Source organism: Sceloporus occidentalis, unplaced genomic scaffold (genome assembly GCF_023333645.1).
Source record: "Sceloporus occidentalis isolate IW3139 unplaced genomic scaffold, rSceOcc1.0.p SCAF_3, whole genome shotgun sequence".
NCBI classification, from domain to species: Eukaryota; Metazoa; Chordata; class Lepidosauria; order Squamata; family Phrynosomatidae; genus Sceloporus; species Sceloporus occidentalis.
The window spans coordinates 167841139-167865140 of NW_028316983.1; the positions used below are offsets into that span (position 1 = coordinate 167841139).

The 24002-nt window shown below is 41.7% G+C and overlaps 1 protein-coding gene across 9 annotated transcripts in view; it reads left to right on the forward strand.

Moving 5' to 3' along the window:
- LOC149317082 (E3 ubiquitin-protein ligase RNF144B-like) overlaps positions 1 to 24002 on the forward strand; it is a 109556-nt gene that overhangs the window by 53819 nt on the left and 31735 nt on the right. For 8 of the 9 annotated variants that reach the window (XM_089516818.1, XM_089516821.1, XM_089516819.1 and 5 more), the window contains one exon: positions 21301 to 21477. In XM_089516818.1, coding sequence (XP_089372944.1) covers positions 21346 to 21477 — 132 coding nt within the window. In that variant the 5' untranslated portion in view covers positions 21301 to 21345. Of the gene's footprint in view, positions 1 to 9887; positions 9917 to 21300; positions 21478 to 24002 lie in introns of those variants that run through there. The other variant, XM_089516820.1, reaches the window with a different exon arrangement.

Consider the following 24002-nt stretch of genomic DNA (forward strand, 5'->3'; position numbering starts at 1 on the left):
CCGATGTTCATAATCCAAGTTTTGCATAAATTGCCTTGCAGGTTTATTTTTAGATGGAATGTCAATGTATATACGTTTCAAATAAATAATATAAAAATAATCTTGGATGCTTTGTAGGCTGAAGATCTCACCAGACGCAGTGTTTGGCACCTGTAGATAGACGATGAAAAATGCTCACCAGAAACTCTACTATCTTCAAGGAGTCAGTAATAGATGACCCACTAAAGGCTACCTCTTATGTAACCACTCTTTTAGCAGAATATTTAATAGCTATGAAGAATGTCTTCAGCACTGAAGATAAATGTGTCCATAGAGTGGTCAGTCATTGCAGATGCAGCATTATAACTTGGGCAAGAGTAGATACATCTAGAAAAGCATGTGGTTTCCAGGAACTGAAGTGGGGGATGGAAGGGCTGATGTTGCATTGAAGCCAAGAGGAGTCCATACAAAAGAAAAGGATGACAGTAACTGAGGATGCTTGTGCATCCAGGGCAAAGTTAAAGTTAGGGTGGTGTAAAGAACAGGGAACCACATGATGTGAAGTCAGCAGACAAGTTTGGGATACCAGTAGGGAGTAACTAGCTAGCAGAATTGTAGGAATATCTGAGTTGTGAGTAAAGAGGTGCCAAAATGCCTAAGGGTATTTGTGTCAACACTGACCTAAAAAATCAGACCTACATAAAATGAACAAGAAATCATGTATAAGCAGTTGAAAAACGCCATTCTTGAAAAGCCACAGAATAAGCCTGACTGGCATCTGGGATGCATTTGCCCACTCACAGGTGAATGCGATAAAATCCCGTTTTAAAAATATATGTGCCTTTATCCCATCAGGAATAAGGTGCATTAAAAGAGAGTGCGCTAATCTCCTTAATGACTCTAACCTTGCCCTTCGCTTTGTTTTTATTCAACTACTTTTGCAGAAAAGAGCTTCAGTTGATACATTTAAAGACAGTGTATTATATCACTGGAAAATTCTCTATCATTTTTATAGGGACACAGGGCAACTAAGGAAACCTCCCTCAACCACACTTTAGTTTCAAGGTTTTTGCCATGGCATGTTCTAATGAGTTGCTTGTGCTCATGTTTGGCCGTGATGGTTTCTTAGAATGAAGGTTTCAAGCTTTCTATTTTCAGGGGACACTTTTTATGTCAAGGATCCTCAACATGATGCCCATGAATCTTGCCTGTGTTGTGTGTTTGTTTCCCTTTCCTCCTGATTTCTGTGTGGGAGAGGGAGAGGGAGAGGGAGAGGGGAAGTGACTGAGTTGTTGTACTTGTTTCTCTCAGTTTCATTGATTTGCCTTGTGTGAAACATAGAATACTGTGGGTTCAAAAGAGTGCTCAGGAACTCAAAAAGCAACCTTGATTCTTGGGTAATTTTTCTCTTTTAGGTGCACCCACTTATCTTCTGGGAAATAGGTGTTTTGGACCTGGCCACACCCATTGTGGCAGTCATTTTGTGAATGAGCACGTCACCTTCATGGCAGTCACTTTTTTAGAGCACCCATGACACATCCTGAAGCTTCGAAATATTCTCATTGACCAGAAGAAAAAAGTTTGAGGACCTTGGCACAAGATTTAGTGAACTAAAGATGCAAGTTGAGAGGTTATCTATTTAAGAAGTTGGTCTGCCATTAGTGATCTCATTGAGGAGCCTGGAACTTTCCAGAACACATTTTAAAAATCACTGCCTTCGAATAAAACGATACAGCATGACACAGAACTATTGTTCACCTAATCAGAAGGGCATGCAATAAGATTTAGCTTTTGTTTTCAGTATCACATGGATGTATCACAACGGTTAATGAATAATTTTTATATGAATGGGTTATAGCTGCATGTTAAAAATATCTAATATGTTTAGCAAATAGTATTTGATGATTTCTTATTCATTTTTAATCTTGCTGCCATTCTTGCATGTGTGTGTGTGTGTGTGTGTGTGTGTGTTTTAAAACCCTCTTGTTCCATCCTGTTCAAAACAGTGGACAATGTCATGAGATCTGATGCCCAAGAAAGGTATTTCATCTGTCTTTTTGTTAGATTCATTTTGGTGATGGCATCATTTCTTTCACTTTCAACATCAGTGCCCTGCGCTGTGAGCCTGGAACAAAGAGCGCACCCTGCCCTTACAAGTGCCTCCCCACTTGGAGTACAGCCCACTTGCTGTACAGAGTTACTGTACATGTTCTGGAGTTCCTGCTGATCTACTTCAAAGTCAATGTTGTGTAACTCAATAGTAGGAAGTTTTGGGTTTGTGATCCTTACTGCACCTATTTTAAGAGTTTTACTGCAGAGCAGTATCAGTTACTGTAAAAACAAGAATAAAAAAAGGAAGGAAGATGGAAGAAAAGAAAAAAGAAAAAAATGTGGCAACTTTAAGACTAACTGGATTTTATTTTTGTACAGGCCTTTGTGAATATAAACCAACGTCTTCAGATGCAGTATAGAGTAATGACAAATGCTCAGGTAGAAAGCATATTTACACAGTTGTGGGAGTGGGGAGAAATGTAATAGGAGACAGAAAGAATTAGCCTTGCCCTCACTTTTCAAAGGGCTACCTAATGTCATGCTGGTCTTTCAGATCTTTACGGTGGTCAGTTGGTGTTGATATGTGAAAGCAATAAATCTGCTTTGTAAAAGTCAGTTTGCCAGGTTTCAAAACTTTTTCTGGGAAGATTCCTTTTGTTATATGAGCAGTAGCGAGAATTCTTCTCTTGATATGTAGGGCTTTATCACACCAACCTGTTGTCTCCCAGCAATCATGTTATTTAAGCAAACAGTAATGTACTATTATGGAAACAATGACTATCACACCTTCTCTGCAATAACCCTATGGTGTTGCATGTTTCTGCAATCAGTTTTCTACACTGCCCCCACCTTCTTCTCCATCTCCACCCCATTTCCACCCTACATAGTGCGTGCACACTGCTTTTCCTTTTTTCTTTCGCTGCCGTAGCAAAAACATTGCCATTTGTACAGTTTCAATAATTTTCATTGCCGCCACTTCGCTCTTCCAGTTGAAATCACACATATACTCAGTGCGTCTCATAATCTGCCCACCTCATTCACATGTTTGTGTAGCCCCTATCCATCTGTTGATTCACATTGGTTGCTTTTACTCCTTTCTCCAGTATTTTATTTTTAAAAAAATTTGTTTGGCCATAATTACATAATTGTGGCCTTCTGACAACCCACCATCGCAGTGCAATTGTGCAATTATGGCAATTAATATATGATAGCGTTTATATTTTAGAATATCATAGTGTTAATTTTATTATTTTGTCCTTGAATATAAATGTCTGGTGTTGCAGACATTTGTTATAAACAATATTTATAAACAAATGTTGTTTTTAATATAGCAAATTAAAAATATATATTGGGGAATGGAGTAAAAGCAATGTTATTCTATGCACCATAATGTCCTTTTAGGACACTGGAAGTGGAATGATTTCACCTGCTGGAGGATAGGAGGGGGAGAATAGGAGAAGCATGCCCACTCATAGCACAGGACTGCTGGAATAGTGCAACTGCAGTGGAACAAAACAATCACACCATAAGTAAGAGCTGAATAGCAGTCAATGAAAAGATGTGATAAAGTAATGATGGAAATACAGTACAACAATGGGAGAGTCATGACACTGTGTGATAAGGAAAGATCAAACATGGAACTAACCAGTGCAATTGTGCAACACACCTATTATGTGATGAAGCCTGCAGTGTGCCATGAATGAAGCCATTGTCTGTGCTCATACGTCTGCTAATGGATTGGAATTTGTGGATATAATTCAGCAATTTCTCTGTCTAGTCATGTTTTCTAATTTCCTTGTTCAAGAACCACAACTTGCAAATCGCTGCGTGTCCAAGAAGACTGAAATGATCTGCAACTGGTTTGGTTTTTTTGGGCATTTCTGAGGTCAGATTTGTGTCCATTAATCCTCTTGCATAGAGACTGTCCTGTTTGTCCAATGCAGAGTACACATTGGACGCTGATGTTGTGGGTGATGTCATTGGCCCCTGTAATATTGCTCCCAGAGTAAATGTGGGGACAGAGAGGGCATCTAGGTTTGTGACAGGGTCTTGTCTCAGTATTACCATCCATGTTATGTATCCTATTGTAAGTAGATAGTTGTTCAAGATTTGAAGGCTGTCTGTAGATCAATAAAGGCCTGCCTCCCAAAACTTGTGAAAGGGCTGTGTTATTCTCCAGGATTGGTTGTAATTCATTGATAATGCATCTCAGCTGGGGTGATAACCACTGGAGTGTTCTGCCATTTTATGGTTTTGGTCTGTCTTATAAACATTTACAAAAATCCAAGAGTTTTCACTTTCTATATTGTGAGTCTGAGCAAAATCAGTTCAGTAACCACTACCAATAGATTTGGTAGTGTGTCCTGGGTAGAAACTGGTAGAAACTGGTAGAAACAGTAAGTACTGTATGTGTTGCAAGTTGCAACCAGTCGGTTTCTGACAAAAGTATGGTGTTTAGAAGTTAATTTTGCAATTGCAGTAGTGTGAAGAAAGTTTTGTTGTGTGGATTGTTCTAGGCTCAGATTGATGGTAGGGTGGAAGTTGTTGAAATCCTGGTGGAACTGCTCAAGTGATTGCTTTCCATGTAGTTGAATTAGAAAGATGTGATCAACAAACTGTAGGTAGAGGAGAGGTTTTTGGTACATGTGCTGAGGAAGCATTTCTCCACGTCAATTATAAAGATGTTTGCATATTGTGGTGCAATGTGGGTGCCCATGGCAGTGCCACCGACTTGGAGGTACATATTATTTCCAAAAGTGGTTATGAGTAAGTACAAAGTGGCAGATTTGGGTGTGGTGTAGCCTCATTGTGGATAGTATTAATTCTTCATGGCTTGTAGTCTATACTGGTGTAAGATGTCGGTGCATAGGGATTATACATCCATAGTGGCTAGGATGGTGGTGTCTAGGAGGTTGTGAACAGACTGTTTTACTCACAAAATCAGTTATATCGTTCACATAGCTTGGAATTTTCATGGCATATGGCCTGAGAATTGACTCCAGATATCCTAAACAGAGTTCTAATGCTTGAGACAATAGATCTTCCAGGATTGTCTTGTTTGTGTATTTTGGGTAGGTAAATAGAAGATTCCTGGTTTGGCTCCTGGTATGTGTCCATTTGAATTCGGTTCTGTACTTCAGTGGAGAACTCTCTGAGTAATTTGTGTAGTTCCCTCAAGTATTTAATAGTGGGATCTTTGGTGAACAGAGGATTCCAACTATGGAAGAATGGACTATGAAACTTAAGGACTTTTCAATAATGGATAAGATTACTTGTCAACTGAACAATAAATCCTCTAAAGATTATGAGGATCAGTGGAAAGAAGTAACAAAATTATGGGAAAGAACAACATAAAATTCGTTAAACAGAAAAATAAGCAGATATATTAATTTGGTAAGAGGTGGAAGCTGACGTAAACTAAAAGATATATATAAAAATTGTGATGATTAAGGAAACGAAAAAAAAAAAAACGAAAGTCAAAAAGGATCTTTTTTCAGAAATGTTTAAGGACAGGTATAAAATTCGTTATTTTTCATAATGATAGTAAAGCAAGACATACGTTAGTAAGACAATTTAGCCACTTAGTTTGAATGTTGTCAGGAAGTTGTGATACAAAATAATAACTTAAACAGTAAGAAAGATTGGAAAGAAAGAAAGAAAGAAAGAAAGAAAGAAAGAACTATAGAATGTAAGAGATGTGATATGTAAGTATGCTTGCTCAATCATGTTTTGAGTGTTTATATAAGTACACTATGTTTGTTTTGTCATATTGTGAACGTTTATATAATAAAAACTTAAATAAAAAAATAGTGGGATCTTTGGCAAGGATTCTGTAAAATGTGTTGGACAGTTATCTCTCAGCCTCCTGTATGCAGTCTGACTTGTTCAGTCTGACTTGTCCTTTTTGTATAATAATAATAATAAAATAGATTGTTTCTAGGATTGTGGATGGCATCTCTTTCAATATGTCTGAGATTGTGTGGTAAACTGTGTCTCTTATTGATTAGCTCAGTTTGGCCACAACAACAACAGCATTGTAGAGTAGAGTAGTGTAGAGTACAGATCCAATTCCATGTACTGGCCTTCTAGAGGGTCCATGTAGAATTCTTTCTGTAGTGCTTGGAAACATATTCTTGTGTAGTTTTTCGTGGGTTTTTTGGGCTATGAGGCCGGATTCTAGAAGAGTTTATTCCTGACGTTTCACCAGCAGCTGTGGCTGGCATCTTCAGAGAATGCTGGGCACCCACGTGCTTCCATTTCAGCATTCTCTGAAGATGCCAGCCACAGCTGCTGGCAAAACGTCAGGAATAAACTCTTCTAAAACCTGGCCTCATAGCCCCAAAAGCCCACACAAAACTATGGATGTCAGCCGTGAAAGTCTTTGGCTTCACATATTCTTGTGTGTTGGTGCAGTGACCAATATCAGGTGTCACACTCACTGAAATATTCCTTGAGTTGTAGATGGCGGATGAAAACCTCCAGGTCACCACATAACTGGACCAGATGTTGCAGATTTGAGGGGCAGAAGGATATATTTTGTGAGAAGACAGACTCCTCAGCTTGGCTTAGTGCAGGGGTCGGCAACCTCCGGCCCGCGGGCCGGATGTGGCTCGCAAAGGCCTGGCTACCGGCCCCCGGTTGCTGTTGCCGCCACCGCCGCCGCGGCCGCCCATCGCGGCTTTTCGCCGCTCTGGGCGCTGCCATTTTGGGCGGCAAAATGGCGGCACCCATAGCGGCCTCTGGGGCTATGGGCGCTGCCATTTTTTTGCCCAAAATGGTGGTGAATTCTCGCGCGACCTCGGGGGACATCGCGCGAGATTTCGCCGCCCAAAATGGCGGCGCCCAGAGCAGCCGCCGCAGCAGCGGCAGCACCGGCGGCAGGCCTCTAGGAGGCCTGCAGCCGTCTCTGGGACCCTCCAGGAGGGTTCCCAGGGCAGCAGGGGGCCTCTGGGAGGCCCGCTGCTGTCTCTGGGGCCCTGCAGGAGGGCTCCCAGGGCGGCAGGGGGCCTCTGGGAGGCCCGCTGCCGTCTCTGGGGCCCTGCAGGAGGGCTCCCAGGGCAGCAGGGGGCCTCTGCGGGGCCCGCTGCCGTCTCTGGGGCCTTCCAGGGTGGCTCCCAGGGCAGCAGGCGGCCTCTGGGGGGCCCGGTGTCAGGGGCCAGCAAAAATGGGGAGGCCTGGCCACCGGAGGGTGGAAGCTCCACCCCTGGCATGTGGCCCCGCCCTGGAGGGTGGAAGCTCCACCCCTGGCACGTGGCCCCGCCCTGCAGGGTCGAAGCTCCACCCCCCGGCTTCAGCCCCCCAGTCGCCTGAGGGACAGCAACCCGGCCCCCGGCTCAAAAAGGTTGCCTACCCCTGGCTTAGTGTGTGGCTGGAAAGGTTTACAATATTACTGTAGTTGGTGGTGTTTCTGCTCTGGGCTGTTGGGGCCTGTAGTATAAGAGATAATTGCTTTTCTTTCTTTTTCTTTAGAGAAGCAAACTGCATCTCATAGGTGTTTTATCTTTTTGTGGAGAAATTCTGTTTAGTGCTCTGTTGTGTAGAGGACTGGTAGTTCTGTATGTATAGTTCCTGATATGAGGATTCCTTTTTTGATCTTCTCTTGATGCTGATGAGATGACTAAGTAGTTTCCTGGAGAGGATGTGGCACAACTTGTCACTGTAATTTGTGTGATAAATTGTCCCTAGTGGATTTTTCACCTAGTGTCCCCTAGGAATTATGTCTTGTTTGCATTTATTCAGAAAGATGATGTTCATCTGTAGCTGGGCAAGTCTCTTGAAGAGATTTATGGACTTTCACTTTGTCTCGTTAAATCTGGTGCTTTCCACTGTGGTAGTTTTTAAAGAAGTAGCTGTATTTAACACTGCTTGTCTTGCAGCATCAAAAGGAGGAAGGAAGGGGGAGGAAGTAAAGGATATGCAGCAGCACATTTAAGACTAAGTGGTTTTTATTTTCACATCAATGGATATAAAGCTATTTCTTTGGATGTAGTACAGAGTGATAATAAATGTTCAGACTAGATACTATTTTTTTAAAAAGTGTTTTTACTTATGCGCTGATGCTTCCTTTTTCTCTGGCATATTTTTGTTATGGTTGTTTATGCCAAAGATAAACACTGTTGTTTGCCATCTTGAATTAAAAAAAAAAGGTGATACAGAGGGTGAAGGAACTGGTTCTGTCATTGCTACATTAAGGTGCAGGTAGTCATAGCTCATGTTGTTGCTGCAGGTTAAAATGGTCTCATTTCAGACTTAGTGATTCAGTTATTTTCCAGTGGATTTATTAAATGATTTTAATAGTTGATGTGATACATTGCATTAACAGATGTTCATCTTTGTGACTGATGTTGTATATTTGCAGACACTTCCTCCTTCTACTGGCCCACTAGTTTATAAGCTTGAACTGTCATCTGATATATAAATACAGCACAGATGTGGCAGTAGTATCTCTGTTGTACCTTCTAGTGCTTTGCTGCTAGGGAAGTGAAATTTTCTGATAGCCTTTTCTCTTTTCTATTAAATTCAGCTGTCAGACTGTTAACCAGAGCTAGTTACAGGGAGTGTATGATTCTCATTTTATAACTCCTTCACCTGGTGTTGTAGCTACCTTTGAACTGGGTGAGACAGTGTCTCCGAGGGCCTGAACAGACAGGCCAAAATAAAGCTGCTTTGGGTCACTTTGGAGATATGCTGTTTAAATGACACACACATCTTAAGAGGCTAGAAGCTGCCCCAAAGCTGTGCTTCAGCCCTTAGGACTGAAGTCAGCCAGTGGGGATCACCTGGAGCTGCTTGCCCTGCCCCGGACCCTAACCAGCTTTCAACAGCACAGGTGCTTCCACTCGGAGGCCCTGCAGGGCTTGTCTGTCCCTCACTCTACATCAGTGGTGTCCCTAGTGTTTGTGTCACCCTGTGTGGGTGCCTGGGGCTACTGGGGGGACTGCTACCTTCCAAATACCCACTCAGGGCTGCCGGGAGCAGCAGCCAGGCAAGTGAGGCAATGGGGAAGGTGGGACAGATGCATGGTCACTTGCTTCTCCTTCCCCTGTGCCTTAGCCACTTTAGATGAGCTAGCCAAGGCAACAAGGAATGTAGGGGAGGGCATGTGTGCTCTCCCCTCCTTCCCTTGGGCAACTTGGGCAAGTAAGCCAAGTCAACAGGGAAAGAGGGGCAAGCTTGGGTGAGTGAGCCAAAGCAATGGGGAGGGTCAAGCACACATGTACCCCTCCCTCCTACCCTGTTGCCTTGGCTTGCTTGGCCCAGAGCGCCAGATCAGTGGGGAAGGAGGCAGGGACATGAGCTCATCCCTCCTTCTCTGCTGCCTTGTCTTCCTTGAGAGCCAGGGCAGTAGAGAAGAAGACCCCAGCAGCAGTACTGTACCCCACCCCTACAGCAGCAGGAGGAACCAACCGTGTGTCACCCCTCCTGTACCTCCCAGTACACTATTGCTCTTAATCTCACAACCATATACACCCTTCTGTTCTAGAGGCTTCATTGATGTGAAGGCTCATATGGGTAATGGGCAGGTAGAGAGAGTGGACTGCTTGCGAGTGAATAGATTTACCTAGTAGTTGCACCCTCAGCATTTTATTGTTGTGCAGAGTTCTATTGATTTGAGTGGCTACTGCCAGGGATGTGGGACCAGGCTACTGTATAAAGGAAAGGGGACTACCCTTACCCAGCCAAAAGAAAGATGGGCCAGAGCAGACCCAATCCAGGAGGGACTACAGGGCAGGAAATTCCCATTGCTCCTTCCTCTTCTTGCGGAAAAAGCTAACAGTAACATCTGCTCTACAACATGTCCATAAAGCTTGTTTCTAAGGTGAAGGGGCCAAAGGGATTGCCCAAGAATGCTCGGTCTTCTGAAGCACAGTGCCATGGAGCCAAGGTGAGGCCTGGAGCTGCCTGGCACTTCTTGTCTGTGAGTCCCAGGCATTAAATTGTGCCTGTAGCTTTGCTGCTTAGTAATCTGTGTCTGGTCAAAATTCAAAGTTCTGGTTATGACCTCTAAAGCAGCAATGTGGGAACAAACTATTTGAAAGACTTCACTCCCCTATATGAGCCTGCCTAGATTTTAGGATGATCAGGAAAGCTCATCCCTTGGTTCATGCCCAGAGGCCCATTTGATGGGGATGCAGAAGAGAGCTTTCTTAAAGGAGCTGTTCCCAAGCTCTGCAACGCCCTGCTGTGGGATGACTCACTCTCTGTTATGTTTCCAGTATATTTTCAAAAGTTTTTATATGTTTTGTTGATGAATTAAAATTAAGGATGGTGATGATGATCTGTGATGACTCGATGAGGCAAAGACCTTTCTAACCAAAGAGGATTTTGGTAACTATGGAATTTGATAGATGAAGGAAACTATTGTGTCTTCTTATGGATGTGTTTCCAACCTGTTTTTATATTTTTTGATTGTATCAATATTTCCTTTAATTTTCTAGATTACCATTTTTTGGCAGAAAGAAGGGATGTAAATTAAATAAATAGATGTATACATAACCTATGTCTAATCTACTTAAAGTGCACAAATGTGTCTTGTATGCAGGTCAGATTCAGGGAGGAGAGAATTTTTCCATTAAACATCCATACTGGCCCTTGAAATGGTTTATTTTTTGGTTTATCAGCTCTTGAAAATGGCATGGAGCCTGGAATCTTATAAGAGTGTAATGTAAGCAATTTGACCTTCTGCCACCCATATTTAGGAAAATAATTTTTAAAATCAATCAATCAATTAATCTTGATGGAGCCTCACAGCCTACTCAGTGTTTTGCATCACAGCGTCTTGCTCACCTTGTTCTTTTTCCAGTCATTTGTGCTTTATTGCCGACAGTCAATATAAACATATTCTGTACATTTGGTGCTTTAAAGAGATAAGGCATTTGCTTATCTTCTTCCTTGCTCCATATGTTCTGTTTGGAAGATTAATTTTTAAATGTATTTACTTAAAAGAGTGTACAAGATGATCATGAAAAGAAAGCTGCTTGTGGCACAGTGCTGAAGACAGACAGCAGGACTTGCTAAAGCAAATAAAACAAAGGTTTCTGAAGTCTGTGTGGTATGCTTGCATGCTCTCAGAGTAATGGATTTTAAAGGTTAAATAAATGTAAATCTTGTAGTCCAGCTCTAGTTTTATTTTAAAATATTATTACTCTGTTACATTTTCTCTTATAAGGTTCAATTTTAGATTAACAGCCAGGATGCTTAGAACTGAACTTGGACAATGCTCTGATAATTCATAATGTATTTCTGTCTTGGAAGCTAAGCAGTTTTAGGGCTATTCCTGTTTCGTGGGAAACTATCAGAGAACTCCATGTACATGTGGAGAAAGGGTGGGAAGTTACACAGTAGTATTACAGATAAAGAATTGCAACTGACGGTTCTGATTCACACATTTTCTGAGGAAGAAAATACTGTTGTTAATTATTAATGCCTTGATTTTAGGCCATAGTGATTAACAGTAAGCAAATTAATCCTTTCTGTAAATATGATCAGGGATGGAAGTGTAAAAGGAAATTTGTGGTTGTTGTGTGCCTTGAAGTTCACAACCATAAGGTGAACCTATCACAGGGGCTGAGAGTGTGTAACTTGCCCAAGATTGGGTTTCCATGGTTGAGCAGGGAATCAAACCCAAGACATACTTAGACTCTTTCACTGTTATGTTCCTGTGAAAGATTGCTTTGGGCGCTGTAAAAAAACTTGGGCGGGTTACAGACTGCCCATTTGGGGCGGGCTGTACCCGCCCCTTTCCCCAGAGTATCGGGGCCTCAGCGGCCAGAACGGCAGCCACTGAGGCCCCGATCTGCCGCTTTCCGGGCTGCAGGGAAGCGGCAAAAGGCCGCTTTCCCGCAGCCTGGAAAGGGGTGTCCCTGGGGCTTCAAGCCCCAAGGACACCCCGCTTGGCCCCTTTCTCCTTTGGTCTGCTGAGCGCAGCTGTCTGAAGGCTGCGCCCAACGGACCAAACCAGGAAGGAGCTCCGAAACGGAGCTCCTTCCTGCTCTGCGGAAAGGGCGCATTATGTGCCCTGACGCAGAGCGAGGACATCACATCCGCGCTGCCCCGTACAGAGGCGGCGCGGTCGTGACATCCTCATGGTGGCGGCCGTGTGGAATGGCCGCCGCCATTTTGTACATGCGGAGCGCGCACTAGGGTTAATGGGGTGCGAAAGCACCGCCCCTTTCTAACCCTAGTGCGCGCTCCGCACGCACAAAATGGCCCGTTTGTAACGGGCCTTGGAGAAGATTTTCATGAACATGTACTATACCAACCTTAAGTCTACTGTAAACTTAAGTATAAATTTTTAGTGCTGACATATTCAGAAAATAAGGAGACCAGACATCAGGCTTTGAGTTGAATAGGGCCACTTTTATTAATTATTTAACTCTGAACATTTAACTGTGAACTGCAGGGGGTTGGACGGAGGAACTACTAGTGTGGCATTCTTCTGAGACAGGGGTCCCTCTCCAACCTTCCCCTCAAACAGTGGCATCACTCATAGTGTCACCTCCACCCAATTGACTCTTCCTATTTCACACCATACTCCTTAGTAATGGTTTTTTGCACTAATGTTACTCATAAATCATAGTTCCCATATACCACTGAATGCAATGCTAATAGTTGTTACATCAACAACTAGCAAAATGAAAATTATACTTTCAAAGTACAATATCATAAGCACAACCTAAATGTGTTTACATATATACATTGTGAAAATTTGGTTAAAATGTGATGTTTTTAAAGAAAATTTAAAAAAGAATATTTTTTTTAAAAAGTCAACATTTTAATTTCTTTAACATTTTTATTTTTTTAAATTTTTAAATTCTAATTTTTAAAAATTCTAGAGCCTCTCCTTTCTCTTCTCACTGAGCTTCACCCCACCATATCTTAAAGCATTTTAAAGGGAACCAGATGAATGCTACAGCCCGTTTCTGCCAAAAGGTAGGTGTTTGAGGAGCAGTGGTGTCACCTCCCTTAGGGTGTCATCCGGTGCTCTCCATACCTCCCTGCATCCCCTATTGACGCCATTGCCCTCAACCACCAATGAATGAGATACCTACCTCTGGTGACCTGGTGCCATCTGGATGGCTCTCTTCATGGAAGGCCTCTCTAAGTGACCCCTTCCCTCTAACCCTAAAACTCAAAATGAAGAGATCTCTTATACATATATCTATGGTCCATAACACACTGCAGAAATAATTCAGCTTGACACCACTTCAACTTCCCTGGCTCACTGCTAGGGAATCCAGGGAATTGTAGTGCTGTGAGATATTTAGTCTTCTCTGTCAGAGAGTTCTGGTGCCACAACAACTACAGTTCCCAGGATTATCAGTACTGAGCCAAGGCAGTTAAAGCGGTGTCAACCTGGATTATTTCTGCAGCGTATTTTGGCCTAAGAGAAGCAAGAAGCATCAGTATGGCTTGCAATGTGAATTCTGGTTGGCTGTAGTCTTTCCTTATTAAATCATTGTTTGAAAGGGCTACTCCCAGTACTGTATAATGGAGTCTGAAGTTGGGCTTGAAGATTTCATTGTTTTCCATTTCCTTAAAAAAAAGAGGAAAAAAAGTTGGTACCACGAGATTTCAAAGCTGTTTCCTATATTATGTTTTAATGTTAGGGTGGGTGTGAACTGACACTTTGTGGGAGGCTTTTTTTCTTTTAGCATGAATTGTTTAATTGGTTGGTAACCTCTCTCCCCTGGTAACTGCTGTTCCTTGAAAGCAGAGCTTGGAATGTGATATTTAAAAAGAAAGAACACAGTGATGACTTGAAATCACAGCTAATTTAACAGTGGCCCAGTGATACACCAGGTCCCAGATTACAATTCTACCAATGTTCGGTTACAGATGGCTTTCACATGTCCTTATATTCATTTTCCTTAAAAGTTTCCCCCCAAATACAGTATCTGTGAAAATATGCAGGCTTAACTGTGAGAATCTGACGTAACGTAAAAGAGCTGTGTAGGTAGTTTTGTGTCAAGTTAGGTTTTGTATTTGTTTTTTGTTTTTTTAGAACAAATGTCTCTCATGGCTCATTGCAAGTTATTTGTGAAACTGAGTGAACTTTCAAAGCAGCAATATATATCACAGCCTACTGATCACAAAGCAGAAAAAGCTCAACCACCCCCCCCCCCCAGGTTTGCAGCATTTTCAGTGATGCCCAGAATAGCTTTGGGGGTCTGAATCTTTGTCTGGCATAACAAAATAGTGGCTTGCAAAGGGCAAGGTATACGCTTTCTGGACAGCTGAAAAGGCAATTGAATTTTTGTGGCTTTTGACGCTGTTCCCACTTGATAGCAGTGCATTCGTCTTCTGCTGATTCTAAGCCTCTCTAAGGACTCATTTATGCTTTGCTATTCATGAGATGTGCTGAGACACTTTAACAGTGCAAGCAGACAAAGTAATGGAGCTTTCCATTGACTCGAAGGGACATAAATGCTGATGAAACTATGGACAGTAGCAAGAGTCTGCAAACTGAACTCGTGGCAAGCAACTTGGCTGTTTACTTCACCGAAGGCTGACTCTTATCTTTTGTTGAAAGTCTGTTTACATAGATTAAAATCTCCTGGCCATGTTACTGTATCATGTGGTCCCAGCCCTGCAGTAATAATAGGAAACTTATTCTGAAGTTAGTGCACCATTAATTACAAGTTATAGGAAATATAGTGCAGAACAAAACCTGGAAATCTTACTATCAAGTCCCCATATCTTCTAGTATCAGGGACATGCTGGCCAGGAGATTCTGACAACTGTAGTTTAAAAGATCACTTTTCCAAGCTCTAGTTATGAGGGATATTGATGCAGAGGAGACAATCAAGTTATTCAGCAGTGTGGAAAGAAAGTAGTATCATTGATAAGGCCTACCCTTTTCTTGAGGTAGAATTTTCTCTGGGGTTCATATATTATGTTTATTCATATATAAACCAGGGGGTTAGTTGGGAATGTGCAGGAGAGAGCAGCTGAATACCCTCTCTCTCTGGCCTGAAATTCAGCCTGGCTTACTACTTGTATCTGAACAGAGGTAAGATAGGGAGCATGATCTACTACTAGGTGGGAAAGTGGACAAGTAAAACTTCAGCTCTTCAGCTTTCTTTGCTTCATTTCTTTCTCCTTCCCTACTTCATAAGTGACTAACATGTGGCTGCTAGTGGTATATTCAGTTTTCCCCTTAAGTCCCACTAAACCCAGTGGGGCTTACTCCTGCCTAAGTATTTTGGAGGACCCCAGCTCATCCATAGAATATGTGTGTATTAAGTTTTTCATTCTGATTTTTGAAAGAAAATGCCATTTGTCTGATAGACAAAAGGAGCTGTACTCTGTAAACAGGGTTGCCTGGGTGAAAACTGGAGATGGCGCCTGTATCTATAATGGGTATGTAAAGGAGAACAAATACCAGGTCCTGTAGGCTATATTTCAAAGGAAGAACTGGCAAAACCACCTCTGAGTATTTGTTGCCTAAGAAAAAACTATGAAATTCATGAGGTCACCATACATCAACATGTAACTTAAAGGCATATATACACACACACATATATATACACACAGGAGTGAATTTCAGCAGCTGCTGATTAACTTTGCTTGTTAACTGGTTGTATGACAAGCAACACTTGCAATTAACTTTGCTTGTTAACTGGTTGTATGACAAGCAACACCTGTTGAAATTCCCTCTCCTGTACAGCCATTAACTAGAGAGGGTACAGGTGCCCTCTCTAGTTTTCAGTTTGGCAAATTGGAAGCAGGTTGCCATAATTGTCCACTATTACCAAGGACAAAATGTTGGACAAATTCAAGACCAAACTGTAGGACAACTGCAGGACACAACTCAGCCCAAAATGTAGGACATTTAAGAAAAATGGAGGACCTTAAATATCCTACATTTTGGGCTGAGTTTTGTCCTGCAGTTGTCCTACAGTTTGGTCTCAAATTTGTCCTACATTTTGTCCCTGGTAATAGTGGACAATTATGGCAACCCTCTACAGCATGTGGTGGCGGCAGAATTTTGTAGGAATGTTGCATAAAGAACACACATGCTTATACTCTTGGGCTGCTGGATTCTGAAGAGAATACGAAGTAAAGATATCCCTTGATGAATCATTGTATTGTTGATGAATCACTGATATATTGTTGTAGCAATTATATAATGATGGGTTATGGAACCTGCCTTGGCTGAAAGACATTGTTCTTCAGTCTTCTGGTAATAGCTACATTACCAGTCTTACCCATCAGAAATAATTTCTTGCTAAAAGGGTGTAGGGGTTGTTTTGTATGTATTCAGAGGCAGCTGATTACTTTTATAGAAGCAGAATTTATGACTCACTCACTTTTCCTTTACCACTGGAAGAAACTCTTAACTTTTCTTTTCTTTCCCTTTCCCAGACTCAGGGTGGAGACATTTCAGGCTGGCAGCCTTGTTAACCCATACATTTCCAAGTTGATTTGGAGTTAGATAGGTCTGCTTGGCTTGGTATTGCCTGTTCATGTTACGCTTTCAAATTATGGGGAAATTGGAGTGCTATGTTTCTAGAAAAATGGGGCTCATGAAAGTTCAGTGTTTAGAAAACAGAGCAGCAACAACAATTCTTGTTAAAACATCATATCACCTCCTTCATGTATTAGTCACCGGAGGCTCTGCATGATTAAAGGGTCTGACATATATCTCCTCCTCCATATTTTAAGCATTGACACAGGAGGACATACTATGTGTGGATGTTGGGGACCAGGACTAAGCCATGCAGTGTAACCCCACTGCTGCTTTAATTACATGAAGCCTCTCTCTCATCAGTAGCATGTGATGGGAGTTAATATACATAGACAGGAGTACTTCCCCTGTCTGCTAAACAACAAATATTTGGACTAGCCCTTTCTTGAGTTTCAGTGGTTTGTAGATTAAAGTCTCCCTGTCATTCTTTCATCTTCAGAGGCCTGTTGGTTTTTGGTAATCTGCTGATCAGCTCAGCTGTGTTTAAACCCTTCTCAAATGGATTAAAGTGGTCTTTTTCTATCAAGAAGACCTATTGTAGCAGGGGTGTGGAAACTTACTCCTGTTGGATTTGAGTCTTGATAGCGTAGCCAGTGCGCCAAAAGAGCTGGGGGGGGGGTACAAGTTCCCCTCTCCCTCTTTATGGGAATGAGACTTCTGATATCACTGTGGTGCAGATACATTACTAAGCAACTTGCTGTAGCCTATTGTGATCCTTCCTATGATCCAAGATCTTGGCAACAAGTGTGTGTTTGTGACAGTGCTGAATCATGTATCATGCTGCTACTTGTTTTGAGATGAACTCTGCCACCCTTGTATAGCCCCTCTGAACTTCTGCTGTAAGATATCTCTACAGTTATGCAAACCTCCCTATAATTCAGTCTAAATTTGCCTTCCTGTGTAGTTTTTCGTTTTATGGGAAATTCAGTTATTAATTAGAAATGTATTGTCAACATTTTCTATTCTGCTCCCTGCCTCTATTAGCCAAGTATGCTATAGTCCACGGCAGTCAACAAATGCAGGGAAGTCAACAAATGCAACTTATCACAGGTGACCAACTTTTTTTTCCCTGATGGCCACCTCTTCTAGGTTAACACTTGATGGACCCTTGCTGTTCTCTGTACAGTACAGAGAATTTGGACATGGTCAGAATGAGAAAGGGAAGCCACCCTTTCTCTATATAATCGGTGTGTATAATCTGTATGTGCCATGTTGTGGGACATAAGTGGGGAGTGTTCAGAGGGTGGTGGAGGTGATTGAAAGCAAGAAGAAGACCTAATGCCTCCATTTTGAGTGGGGTCACTGAACAGAAAATGTATCATATAATCATAGAGTTGGAAGAGACTGCAAGGGCCATCCAGTCCAACCCCCTGCCATGCAGGAAATCTAAATCAAAGCATCTCGACTGATGGTCATCCAGCCTCTGTTTAAAGACCTCTAAGGAAGGAGACTCCACTACACTCTGTGGAACAGCCCTTACTGTCAGGAGGTTCCTCCTAATGTTGAGGTTGAATCTCTTTTCCTGTAGCTTGCATCCATTGCTCCAGGCCCTAGTCTCTGGAGCAGCAGAAAACAAGTTAGCTCCCTCCTCAATATGACATCCCTTCAAGTATTTAAACAGGGCTATCATATCACCTCTTAACCTTCTCTTCTCCAGGCTAAACATCCCCAGCTCCCTCAGTCGCTCCTCATAGGGCATGGTTTCCAGACCCTTCAACATTTTAGTCACCCTTCTTTGGACACGCTCCAGTTTTCCAACATCCTTTTTAAATTGTGGTGCCCAGAACTGGACACAATATTCCAGGTGGGGCCTGACCAGAGCAGAATAGAGTGGCACTATTACTTCCCTTGATGTAGACACTATACTTCTAATTATGCAGCCTAAAATCGCATTGGCTTTGTTATCTGCTGCATAACACTGTTGACTCATGTTCAACTTATGGTCTACTTGGACTCCTAGATCCCTTTCACATGTAGTTTCATTCAGCCAGGTGTCCCCCATCCTATATCTATGCATTTCATTTTTCTGCCCTAAGTGCAGTACCTTACATTTCTCCATGTTGAAATTCATTTTGTTAGCTTTGGCCCAGCTTTCTAATCTATTAAGGTCATTTTGAATTTTGATCCTGTCTTCTGGGGTATTAGCTATTCTTCCTAATTTGATGTCATCTGCAGATTTGATAAATATACCCCTAATTCTGTCGTCTAAGTCATTGTTAAAGATGTTGAATAGCACTGGTCCCAGGACAGAGCCCTATAGGACCCCACTGGTCACTTCTCTCCAGGATGAAAAGAAGCCATTGTTGAGCACCCTTTGGGTTTGGCCGGTCAACCAATTACAAATCCATGTAACAGTTGCCTTGTCTAGCCCACATTTTACAAGCTTGTTTGCAAGAATGTCATGGGGAACCTTGTCAAAAGCTTTACTGAAATCAAGATATACTATATCCACAGCATTGCCTTCATCTACCAAGCTGGTAATTTTATATAAAAAAAAAGAGATTAGATTTGTCTGGCATGACTTCTTTCTCTGAACCCCGTGTTGACTTTTTGTGAATATGGCATTGCTTTCTATATGTTTACAGACTCTCTGTTTAATGATCTGCTCTAGAATCTTTCCTGGTATAGATGTCAGACTAACTGGACGATAATTGTTGGGATCCTCTTTTTTTCCCTTTTTGAAGATGGGGACAACATTTGCCCTCCTCCAGTCTAACTGGGACTTTTCCTGTTCTCCAGGAATTCTCAAAGATTATTGCCCATAGCTCCGATATTACATTTGTCAGTTCTTTTAATACCCTCGGATGTAGTTCATCTGATCCTGGAGATTTATATTCGTTTAGATTAACCAGATATTCCTGTACTATCTCTTTGCTTATTCTGTGCTGAAATTCCCCTATTCTGTCCTCTGTTCCATTATCCTCAGGTTGAGCACCCCTTTCCTTTTCTGAGAACACTGAAGCAAAAAAGGTGTTGAGTAATTCTGCCTTTTCTCTGTCCCCTGTTAGCATTTTGCCATCTTCTCTATGCAGCGGCCCTACCATTTCCTTCTTCTTCCTTTTGCTGCGGACATACCCCAAAAAGCCCTTTCTGTTGTTCTTAACCTCTCTAGCAAGCCTGAGTTCATTCTGTGCTCTACCTTTTCTGACTTTACCCCTATACAGGCTAGCTATTTGAATTCCTCTTTGGTGATTTCCCCATTTTTCCATTTCTTATACATGTTCCGTTTAAAACTTAGCTCAGTTGAAAGTTCCTTAGTCAGCCATCCTGGTTTCTTGAGACATCTCCTATTTTTCTTCCTTGTTGGAACTGTTTGAAATTGTGCCTTCAGTATCTCCCTTTGGAGAAACTCCCATCCATCTTGAACTCCCTTCTCTTTTAGTATTCCTGACCATGGGATCACCCCCAATATTTTCTAAGTTTACTAAAATCAGCTTTCCTAAAGTCTAGAATGCATGTCAGGGATGATGGGAGTTGTAGCTCTTCACCTCTGGCTCGAACTCACCACCTTGTTACGCACTGGCGCTGACCAGTTTTGGCCAGTGGTTAAAGCTTTGCTCTAAAGCAGCAGAGTTACAGAGAATAGGCTGAAGACCCTGACAAACTCTCCAAGCCTTCTCACTCTTGCTTCCACAGAAGTCTTCCCACTTCTTCAGGATCCTGCTGGCTCTTGTATCTTCACCCAAGACACCAGACAACTCAGTAGTCTTATATAAAAGATCTACTTTATTCTACTATATACAGCTCCAAAACTATCCAACACAACTCCAATAATACTCCTCACTACTACTACCCACAAAATACATTAGGATTCATAGCCATTATTATAGTCCTTGGATCATACCACCCACTGTTGTCTGTTTCCACCCAGTGGGCGTGTACATCCATTCTCATTGGTTCTCTTGTTTCTACCCAGAATTAATGATTTCATCATCTCAGCCTTGACCACTTAACAATTCTCAGGTGTGTTCAATTATCCACTTTACATTTCTGTCCTTGGCATTCAGGACTTGCTAATTGCATTACCTTCTACACCTGTGTGGCTCTTAATTTGCTTCTGCTGAGTCACCCTGACTCTCACATACATGTTTTATTTCATTCACTGTATGTCCCATGTTGCTTTTTCCTTAACATGCCTGGCTTCTCCTTTCCATTGTATAACAAACTCCAGGAGTACATGATCACTCCCCCTAACGATCCCACCACTTGCACTCCATTAATTAACTAGGTCATCCCTGTTGTTTAGGATCAGATCCAAAATTCTACAGAACTGTTTTGAGAAATCTCATTATTTTGCTTAAATCTCTAGATAAGGCAGGCACACAGATATTTTAGTGCTAGGTCTGTAGCGGCCATAGTAATTGGCATACTATTTTGATGGATAAATGTGACTGTAGATTGGAATAAGATTGGGCAAAGATATTTTATTGTCTTTTATGGGTGGTACCCCCCTCCCCAGTCCACATACAATAGTTGACTGGATTGACAGTTGAATCTTATTTCAGCACCTGCAATAGGATAACATCCACCACCGCACCTGAGACTGAGTGGTAGTTTGGGAGGTTTAGGATAGGTTGCCTTACACACACCATATTGACATTTGAAGGGAACAGTTGGAGAGGAAATGAGAACTGCTGCAAGACTGCCACCAGTGCTGTTCCCCAAAGATCATGTAGGATGATCCTCAATTGGAAGCTGGAGCTGCAGTAGAAGTTTTTAAACTGAGTAACATTTTGCTATATTGAATATTGACCTACAAAATTATTTGTTGTAGTTTATTATTTTTGTGTCTTTTGCAGATCTAGTGGGCCTGGGCCTCTTCTGGAAAGATCTGCTACTGCACCATGACGACTGGAATATCAGAAGTTGGGGAATTATCCTTGGAGCCTTTGCTCACTTGCAAATTGTGCCTATCTGAATATTCACTGGATAAGATGACTGCTATTCAAGATTGCAGCTGTATCTTTTGTACATTGGTAAGTGTGAACAACAATGTTAAAGGAAAAGACTAGGATGAAATCATGAAGCAGCTACATGATGATACAGAAAATACCTGATTCATTTATGACATTTATATATCACTCTGTAGCTGGAAAGGATCTCAGAGCAGCTTCCTTATTAAACATGATGGTTCTTGCCCTAAAAGGCTTGTAGTCAAAAGTGACAGGACCCAAAAAGAAAAAGGGAAGAGAAAAGAAGAGGACTCAGGCCCATTTTTTTTAATGTTCTAAGGATTACATTTAACATAAGTTTATTAATGTAATGCAGCCAGCCCAATTAAGAATAAAAGAATGAATCCTTCATTTTTATTTGCTTATAAATATTATGTGTGTGTCACCATGTTCTTAAAAAGCTTCAAAAGCTGAACATTTTCTAGGGTCTACTGAAGGATATATTTCCCATGCAAAATTGAGTATACATTTGATATTCATCCGAACCTATGAAGATGCTCTCCTTTGAAATTTGGCTCTTTCAACCAAGTTGTTGTTGTTTGCTTTCAAGTTGTTTCCAACTTATGGCAACCATAAGGCAAGCCTGCCACATGGTTTTCTTGGCATGGTTTGTTCAGAGGGGCTTTTGCCAGTGCCTCCCTCTTAGGCTGAGAGAATGTGACCCGCCTAAGGTCACACAGTGGGTTTCCATGGTTGAGCCAAGATTTGAACCCTAGTCTCCAGGGTCCTAGTCCAGTGCTCAAACCACTACACCGGCTCCCATAGGAAGATTTATTTGAAGAAAAGCAGAATATTTCCTTTTGCAGTTCTAGAGTGAATTTCTTTCCCCCACTTAAAGATTTTTTTTGCTTGGAACAGTTTTTTTCTTTGCTCCTCTGCAGTCCCATGGTGGGCTGCTATATTAGTGATGGTGGCATGGGGCTAAAGGGTATAGCAATAGAGGAAATGTCTCTAGTTCAGCTCATAATTTAGAAAAGTTCCAGGACACAGTCTGTTGCCAAGTTTAAAAAAAGAGAGAAGAGTTTGGCTTTGTAAGAATACTTGTATGTAAATTATAGTTCCTTTCATCAGGACTAAATGAAAGCCCTATCCAGATTACTGCAGTTTCCTAGATGACTGCATAGATTTGTCATTTAAGGTACACAACACATTGTTCTATTTAGTGTGTAAATGTGGCAGTACTAATCTTTAACATTGTGAATGGTCTGAATGTGGAAAGTGGCTTGAATGTGGATCACTAGAAACGGCATATTTAAAAACAATGCAAGGATCAGTTGCTCATGATAATGTTGATCCAGCATTGTGTAGTGCTACACAATAGCCAGATGATGATGATGATGATGATGATGATGATGATGATGATGTTTATTTATATTCCACCTTCCTCCCAGTACAGGGACTCAAGCCAGCTAATAAATCTAAAACAGTCCAAGTTAAAACAGTATAAAACATGCAAAATACAAGTTAAAAACAATTCAAACAATTAAAAACATTACATTATTAAAATTTAAAGTTTAAAACTCTTTTAAAACAAAAACAAAACAGCATCCATGTCATGCGAAAGCCTGGTGGCATAAAAATGTTTTTACCTGCTGCCGAAAGGACAGCAGGGATGGAGCCATCCTGGCCTCCCTAGGGAGGGAGTTCCAGAGGTTGGGAGCAACTTTCTCTTGTCCCCACCAAATGTGCCTGAGAAGGTAGTGGGATAGCGAGAAGGGCCTCTCCCAAGGACCTCAATATTCTGGAGAGCTCATACAGGGAGATATGATCCTTCAAATAGCCTGGACCCAAGCCATATAGGGCTTTATAGGTCAAAACCAGCACTTTGAATTGTGCCCGGAAACGGACTGGAGCTGTTGCAACAAGGGAGTTGTATTTGTGATCTGTGTTATACCTCTTTCTGTATGAGTGGCAGTGCCAAAGCAAAATGTGGCAGCTGTTACTGTGTGGAGAGATTCTAAAGAGAGAACACATACAGTAGGACCCAGAACTTAGAAAAAACATCATTTTACAATACAATTCTCGAAATCCCCCATTGGCATGGCGTGTTTACTGGGTGATTTGGGAAACAATAATCCAGTTTTTTAAAACATTCCCAAGCTCTGGTAGACTAGGGTTTCACCCATCTTCAACTTACTATTTTACATGAAGAGGGAGACATGAAGAGGTAGCATGGTAATGCTATTTTACTCTGAACATCCACCTGTTTATTTTTTTGATACAGTGTGATCAAAATCTTAGAGCCTTATTACAAGAAAACCAAAAAAGATTGGGAAAGTAGAGGCTCTCTCTGTGCCTCTCCACATACTGTTGAAGCACTTCTTTTTCTGAGGGAGATGATCATAAAGGTGTGTCTTTTATCATGCTGGAAAAAGCTGTTTGGCAAAAGGCACACTTTTATGACTGTTGCCCTTGGGAAAGAGAATGGAAGTGCTATGACAGCATATATAGAGGCAAGGAAAAAGTTGCTGCTCTCCTGGTCCTTTTTGGCTTTCTTTTTTAATACAATAAGGTTCTTAGTCTTCTACCTTCATCCTGACTCTGAGAAA